Genomic DNA, 8,502 nt, shown 5'->3' with positions numbered 1-8,502 from the left:
GTACCCTCGTAGACCGAAAGCGGAAGCATGTAATGCGGTTGATGTAGTCCAACGTCTTTGCGATCCAACCGATCCAAGCACCGAACGTACGACACCTCCGCGTGCAACACACGTTCATCTCGATGACGTCCCTCGAGCTCTTGATCTAGTTGAGGAAGAGGGATAGTTTTGTCACCACGACGACGTGGTGACGATGATGATGAAGTTACCAATGCAGGGCTTCGCCTAAGCACTACGACAATATGACCGAGGTGGAAATCTATGGAGGGGGGCACCGCACACGGCTAAGAGATCAACTTGTGTGTCTATGGGGTGCCCCCTCCTCTGTATATAAAGGAGTGGAGGAGGGGAGGGCCGGCCTCCTATGGTGCGCCCCAAGGGGGGATTCCTATTGCTAGTAGGAGTAGGTTCCCCCTTCCCTATTTGGAGTAGGAGAAGAAGGAAGAGGGAGAGGGAGATAAGGAAAGGGGGGGTGCCCCCTTCCCAATTTGGATTGGCCTTGGGGGCGCGCACCTCCCACCTGGCCGCCTCCTCCTCTCTCCCACCATGGCCCATTAAGGCCCATTAACTCCCCAGGGGGTTCCGGTAACCCCTTGGTACTCCGGAAAATGCCCGAACCTATCCGAAACCTTTCTGGTGTCCAAACATAGCCTTCCAATATATCAATCTTTATGTCTCGTCCATTTAGAGACTCCTCGTCATGTCCGTGATGACATCCGGGACTCCAAACTATCTTCGGTACATCAAATCACATAACTCATAATACATATCATCATCGAACGTTAAGCGTGCGGACTCTATGGGTTCGAGAACTATGTAGACATGACTGAGACTCATCTCCGGTCAATAACCAATAGCGGAACCTGGATGCTCATATTGGTTCCTACATATTCTACGAAGATCTTCATCGGTCAAACCGCATAACAACATATGTTTGTTCCCTTTGTCATCGGTATGTTACTTGCCCAAGATTCAATCGTCGGTATCATCATACCTAGTTCAATCTCATTACTAGCAAGTCTCTTTACTCGTTCTGTAATGCAACATCCCGCAACTAACTCATTAGTCACATTGCTTGCAAGGCTTATAGTGATGTGCATTACCGAGAGGGCCCAAAGATACCTCTCCGACAATCGGAGTGACAAATCCTAATCTCGATCTATGCCAACTCAACAAATACCATCGGAGACACCTGTAGAGAATCTTTATAATCACCCAGTTACATTGTGATGTTTGATAGCACACTAAGTGTTCCTCCGGTATTTGGGAGTTGCATAATCTCATAGTTATAGGAACATGTATAAGTTATGGAGAAAGCAATAACAATAAACTAAATGATCATAGTGCTAAGCTAACGGATGGGTCAAGTCAATCACACCATTCTCTAATGATGTGATCCTATTCATCAAATGACAACTCATGTCTATGGCTAGGAAACTTAACCATCTTTGATTAACGAGCTAGTCAAGTAGAGGCATACTAGTGTCACTCTGTTTGTCTATGTATTCACATATGTACTAAGTTTCCGGTTAATACAATTCTAGCATGAATAATAAACATTTATCATGATATAAGGAAATATAAATAACAACTTTATTATTGCCTCTAGAGCATATTTCCTTCAGATATGCCTAGTTGATGTGAGACTATCTCCTTCTTTTTGTCTTCTCCACAACCACCTTCTATTCCACCTATAGTGCTATGTCCATGGCTCACGCTCATGTATTGCGTGAAAGTTGAAAAAGTTTGAGAACATCAAAAGTATGAAACTATTGCTTGGATTTTCATCGGGGTTGTGCATGATTTGAATATTTTGTGTGATGAAGATGGATCATAGCCAGACTATATGATTTTGTAGGGATAAGCTTTCTTTGGCCATGTTATTTTGAGAAGACATAATTGCCTTGTTAGTATGCTTGAAGTATTATTGTTTTTATGTCAATAGTAACTTTTGTTTTGAATCTTATGGATCTGAATATTCATGCCACAATAAAGAAAAACTACATGGATAAATATGTTAGGTAGCATTCCACATCAAAAATTCTGTTTTTATCATTTACCTACTAGAGGACGAGCATGAATTAAGCTTGGGGATGCTTGATATGTCTCCAACATATCTATTATTTTTTGATTGTTCCATGCTATTATATTATCAATCTTGAATGTTTTTATATGCATTTATATGCTATTTTATATGTTTTTTGGGACTAACCTATTAACCTAGAGCCCAGTGCTGGTTTTTGTTTTTTCCTTGTTTTTGAGTTTCGCAGGAAAGGAATATCAAACGGAGTCCAATTGACTTGAAACTTTACGACGATTGTTTTTGGACCAAAAGAACCCCATGGAGTACCGAAGATGCACCAGAGGAGTCCCGAGGCCTCCACAAGGGTGGAGGGTGCCCCCACCCCCCTAAGACGCGCCCTCCGACCTTATGGGCCCCTCGTGGACTCCCTGACTTATTCTTGACGCCAACACCTCTTATATATCCCCAAACCTCCAAAACAGAACCGAGATCAGGAGTTTCGCCGCCGAAGCCTCTGTAGCCACCAAAAACCAATCGTGACCCTATTTCGGCACCTTGCCGGAGGGGGAAATCATCACCGGTGGCCATCTTCATCATCCCAGCGCTCTCCATGACGACGAGAGAGTAGTTCACCCTCGGGGTTGAGGGTATGTACCAGTAGCTATATGTTTGATCTCTCTCTCTCTCGTGTTCTTGATTTGGCACGATCTTGATGTATCGCGAGCTTTGCTATTATAGTTGGATCTTATGATGTTTCTCCCCCTCTACTTTCTTGTAATGGATTAAGTTTTCCCTTTGAAGTTATCTTATCGGATTGGGTCTTTAAGGATTTGAGAACACTTGATGTATGTCTTGCATGTGTTTATCTGTGGTGACAATGGGATATTCACGTGATCTACTTGATGTATGTTTTGGTGATCAACTTGCGGGTTATGTGACCTTGTGAACTTATGCATAGGGGTTGGCACACATTTTCGTCTTGATTCTCTGGTAGAAACTTTGGGGCACTCTTTGAAGTTCTTCGTGTTGGTTTGAATAGATGAATCTGAGATTGTGTGATGCATATCATATAATCAAACCCGTGGATACTTGTGGTGACATTGGAGTATATAGGTGACATTAGGGTTTTGGTTGATGTGTGTCTGAAGGTGTTACTTTAGTACGAACTCTAGGGCTGTTTTATGACACGTATAGGAATAGCCCAATAAATTGATCAGAAAGAATAACTTTGAGGTGGTTTCGTACCCTACAATGATCTCTTCATTTGTTCTTCGCTATTAGTGACTTTGGAGTGACTCTTTGTTGCATGTTGAGGGATTGTTATATGATCTAATTATGTTATCATTGTTGAGAGAATTTGCACTAGTGAAAGTATGAACCCTAGGTCTTGTTTCGAAGCATTGCAATACCGTTTTCGCTCACTTTTACCACTTGTTACCTTACTGTTTTTATATTTTCAAATTATAAAAATCTATATCTACCATCCATATTGCACTTGTATCACAATCTCTTCGCCGAACTAGTGCACCTATACAATTTACCATTGTATTGGGTTTGTTGGGGACACAAGAGACTCTTTGTTATTTGGTTGCAGAGTTGTTTCAGAGAGACCATCTTCATCCTATGCCTCCCACGGATTGATAAATCTTAGGTCATCCACTTGAGGGAAATTTGCTACTGTCCTACAAAACTCTGCGTTTGGAGGCCCAACACGAATCTACAATAAGAAGGTTGCGTAGTAGACATCACAGTGCTTGTGGCGAAGACCGCGGCTCAAGTGCGGGCTGGTTGTCATGGTCGTGAGGGCGGCACAGGGACCGGTGCTCGACGTTCGATGTGGGTGGTGTGGCGGGTGCGTTTGGTCGCACCACATTTCGGAGGCAGAAATTTCTTGCGAGGGGTCATTCCCATGTCTAGTTGTGGCCAGGCCGATGACGGCGGTGCTTGTGGGCGCCGTATCCTTCCTGAAGGTATCGTCGCGACTTCTCTCCGTCCTTTGGGTGGCTCCAGGTGAAGACCTTGATCCTTTGGATCAGGCGGCGGCAACACTCCGGTGTCGTGACCTTCTTGAAGGTGTGGTCTTGGAGTCCACGGTTTATCGGGCGCGTCTTCATCTCTTCGTGTATGATTTAGGTGGCGTTGTCGTTTTTTTGCACCGTTGTATTTTGTTTTGGGTGTGTGTGATGTGGTGTCGAGTTGTAGCACTTGTTGTATAATCGTTGCTTTATATATATAGCGGGTCGAGGGCCGTTATGTATCATTCTTGCTATGTCTCAGATGACTGTGACTTCGGAAAGTCTTAGTCGATGATATATCCGGAAGATCTTACATTGAGATCCGTGTACTTTTTCTTCTTCTGATTTTCTTTTTCTCTCTTGCATGTAATGCCGCTTGACTGAGACTTTTTATATCTTAGTCGACTGAGACCTCGCCACACCTTTTTTAAATATCTATTCATCCGCTGATTTTGTAATGAATGAGAACAAATGTACCTGAAACTGACTATGCCGACATAGTAATATATGGTTCAGAATTTGAATTTTTGTTGGCACTCCTTTAACTTGGCCCGCCCAGCTTTTGCTTAGTGCTCCGCTAGTGCTGATGCATAAATCCTACAGTAACCATTCACATCCCGGTTGCTCCGTCAACACTTTCAGCATCGCACAAAACACAAGCGCGCGCACACGGAAGCAAGCAAGCCATCTACATAATTCGCATGCAATCCCGTCCAATATGCTCCAAATCCAGCCCCAGCCAACTTGCGCTCGCTCGCTTTACCATAGAGATATGCAAACACGCCGCGCACCTATATATCGTAAGAAAAGCCGCTGCTCTCTGAACCCAGCTGCATGCTAATACGCTGATACGATTCTGGGAGTACAGCACGGTCGCCTTGTTTAATCGGCCAGAAATATCCGGTGCATGCACAATCCATGGTTTCCAGTCTGATTATCGTTAGCTTTGATCTTGTCATGTCTCTGGCTCTCTGCCACTACCAAGGGGAGTATCAGCGAAGAGATACTGCACATCTCGCTTCAGATCTTGCAACGACCGGCTACCAATCCAGCCAGTACATCGAGGCCATTACCGGAAACTAATTACTACTCCCTCCGTTCCTAAATATTTTATCTTTCTAGAGATTTGAACAAATGACTACATACGAAGCAAAATGAGTGAATCTACACTCTAAAATATATCTATATAAATCCGTATGTGAAATCTCTAAAAAGACAAATATTTCGAAACGGAGAGAGTACTACTAAAGAACTTCAAATCATCCTTACTGGAGACTGTCAACAGGGCATAATTACACCCCATTAGCTACGCTATCTATCTAGCTAGCACCCCACCCGATAAGTAAAGAGACCACGAGACGAGATTGTTGGACGGACGGGATTCTCTCTCGGCAGGGGGGAAGAACCTGTATAACCTTAACAAGACTGAATCGGCGGCCATGTGAGGCTGTCTCGTCTGCTTGCATCACCGGGGGGGAAAGCAGCCATCAAAGGTGACCAGCTGACCCTAGGTGCCAAAGGCGTCCGATACATTGCACCCGGGCCTCCAAATCTCCAGGGTCTGCCCCCCAACACAGGCCAATTGGCCGACGGGTACACTTGCGCATCCGGGGCAGCCGATCGACCCCGCACTCGCGCACCCACGCCCACACCACCGGTATCTGTCCTTGGCCATTGTGCCGCCCGAATTCAGAGCCATCTTCGATCACAATCCATTGCAACAAGTAGCAAGCCCTTCTGGTTAGTCCCTATATGTACCACGTACAAGTAGTCTGCTGCTGATACAATCAGTGGCATACTACTTGCTCTCGGGTCTCCGCTTGGAATTGGGACGGTCCGCGGCGATCGAATGTGGACGGAGAGGAGGGCGAGGAGGAGCGGTTCCATGGCCGGCGGCGGAGGAGGGCGGGCGCGCGGCGCGGAGGGGAAACGGGCGGCGCCGCAGGGGCAGAGGGCGCCCGCCGCGACCGCGGGGTACTTCACGGCGGAGCTGGCCGCGCTGTTCCTCTGCCTGACCGCGCTGCTGGTGTTCCTCCCTCTGGTCCTGCCGCCGCTCCCGCCGCCGCCGTCGCTGCTGCTGCTGGTCCCCGTGGGGCTTATGGCCGTCCTGGTCGCGCTGGCGTTCGTGCCGTCCGACAGCCGGAGCATGGCCTCGTCGTGCCATTGAAGAGGACAGCGCGCGGTAGTAGGAGTGGAGAAATCATTTTGCTTTCTTGTTTTTGATTGAATTGACAGTTTTGTTAACTGCTAACACGATCCATGTAGAGAAATCAGAGCATTATTTAATCACGTGCGACCGTCAAAGAGTACATTTGGTTCGTCAAGGATTTATCCAGCAATTTTGTCGAAACTAGGACTTGTCAAGTGTTAGTGCTGAGTTACGTCATTTCCACACCCACAAATTTCCTTCCGCATCTGTCCATGGATACGGACGTGGGAGACCATCATCCAAGGCTATTTTGTACTTTCTCTGTCTCGACGCTACACTAGTGCAAAAAATGTTTTTTATATTATGGGACGAAGAAAGTATATATCTGTCAGTAAATTCAAATTCAAACGTATTTCTATCCACACAGCGCGCCGGATCACACCAACACCGGATCGCATGCCTGATCACAAAAAAAAAAGACAAGTATGCTTAGTCTTTACATGCCCGAATCCAAAAGAATATTAGTCTTACAGTCCATGCATTTCTGCCCTGCCGGACCGGCAATCCCAGTCGTCTGCTCCTCGATCAAGGTGGTGTTGTCGCCGCCGCGTAAGCAGCCTCCACCTCCTCGTCCGCGTACGCCTCCGCCGCGTCCTCATCGTCCGCCGCCGCCAACTACTAATCTTTCTGCCGCTGCAACATCTGATAGCGGACGGATTGCTCGATGATTCTTGCGTCGACATCCAAAGAGTCCACCTTCCAGGTCAACATCTTGGCCTGCTCCGCATTGGCGGCGATCTTCACCTTCTTTTCCTTGAGCGCGGCCTTTTCCTTTTCGATCATGATCCTCCTCTTTTTAAGCTTGAGTTTCTTGTCCGTCACCTCCATCAACAGTTTGAACCTCTCTGCCTTCTTTTCCTTCTTGATGTCCGACCGCTTCACGCATGCTCCTCCTTCTTTACCAAGATGTTCTTAAACCTCTTCGTCAACTTGACAGCTGCACCTTCCCGCTTCGCCCTCTCCACCTCCCACTTCTTCCTGTCTGTCCTCATAACCCCTCCTCCTCCATCGCCTTCGTCGTGGATGATGTCGAGCATCTCCCTGTGCGGGTCGTCGTACGTCGGCTTCCCCGCTCTAGGCATTGCAGTGAACAGCGTGCGGACACCCATCTGCTTCCTGCCTGTCGTCCGTGCCCGAACGAGCTGCGAAGAAGAATACTGAGCGGCACCGCATTAACATTGATGATGTAAGGCACCGTACCGGCAGGGGTTCCGAGCTGCTTGGCGGCATAGTAGTACATAGACTTGTAAGACTCCGGCCACAACGTCGTCTGTACTGTGGGTGCGCCCATCTGGTGGTCCTCCTTTACCGCCAACACCGCCTCGTCCACCACGACCTCCATGCCCAACCCCACCACCAGGCCCATCGGCGGCCAACCGCTTCTTGAGCTTCTCCTCCTTTGCGGCCTTCGCCTTGACGCGGCGAGTTTGCCACGTAGCTGAGCTGATCCGGGCAAGTGTGATGCTTGGATCCTCTGGTACCTCCGCCGGCTCCATCTCCGACAGGTTCTCCAACGTTTTCATGCGTCGACGATGAAAGGAACGAGATGATGGGACAAAAGAGTGGGAATTGGATGAAGAGCAGCGGGGGATGGAAGAAGAGAATGGGGGATTTTGACGCAGAAACAATGCGAGATGCTTCAAAGGCGCGAGCTCCGCCTTCCTTTTAGGTGGGCCAGGGGGTAGAGATCTACGTTTCACTTGTTCAGACTTCCGCAAACCCCTTTCCCATGTTTGTCTCCGGTTTGCACGAGAAAACACCTCCGGACCGCGCCGCGAACCGATACAGGATCGCGTTGTATGACTTCCGCGGTTCGGACAGCGTGATCCGGACGGATGCGGGCGGTTTGCGAGTCGCTGTTGGAGATGCTCTTAGCTATCATTTTTCTTGATCGCAAAAGATAAAGCTTTCACTTCATTTTTCTCATAATACACAAGGCACCACATCTCACTTTAAATCGATATAAAACTCCAATGGTATGTCTGGCTCTTTGCATCGTCTTTGGGCTCTTTGCATTTGTGGCTCGATTGAGCCTGGCCGAGTGAATACTATCAAAAAACCACGATTAAGTTAACAACCACACATGAACAGATGTTTAAATAGAGTAGATAGGTATAGATATATTCATCTACACAAGTCGAAACAAAAAACATACATCACACTCCGCAAAAAAAAAACATACATCACAAAAGTTCTATGGAACAATGAGACGAAGCTAATGGTCAAAGAAAATTTCAAACGGTCGAGCGTGTGCG

At 47.3% G+C, this 8,502-nt stretch overlaps 1 protein-coding gene across 1 annotated transcript; it reads left to right on the top strand.

Moving 5' to 3' along the window:
- Positions 1-5,591: 5,591 nt before the first annotated feature.
- Positions 5,592-6,485, top strand: LOC123146743 (protein AUXIN-REGULATED GENE INVOLVED IN ORGAN SIZE). Its single transcript, XM_044566109.1, has one exon. The coding sequence runs from the start codon at positions 5,888-5,890 to the stop codon at positions 6,203-6,205; it is 318 nt and encodes a 105-aa protein (XP_044422044.1). The 5' UTR covers positions 5,592-5,887; the 3' UTR covers positions 6,206-6,485.
- The last annotated feature ends 2,017 nt before the right edge of the window (positions 6,486-8,502 follow it).

Source organism: Triticum aestivum, chromosome 1A, assembly GCF_018294505.1.
Source record: "Triticum aestivum cultivar Chinese Spring chromosome 1A, IWGSC CS RefSeq v2.1, whole genome shotgun sequence".
Classification (NCBI taxonomy): Eukaryota; Viridiplantae; Streptophyta; class Magnoliopsida; order Poales; family Poaceae; genus Triticum; species Triticum aestivum.
Note: the sequence above shows the minus strand (reverse complement) of the source record. Positions and strands in the feature narration are given on the sequence as shown.

Excerpts from the sequence above, each read along its gene's own strand:
- LOC123146743 (XM_044566109.1), top strand. The coding sequence starts at position 5,888 with ATGTGGACGGAGAGGAGGGCGAGGAGGAGCGGTTCCATGGCCGGCGGC.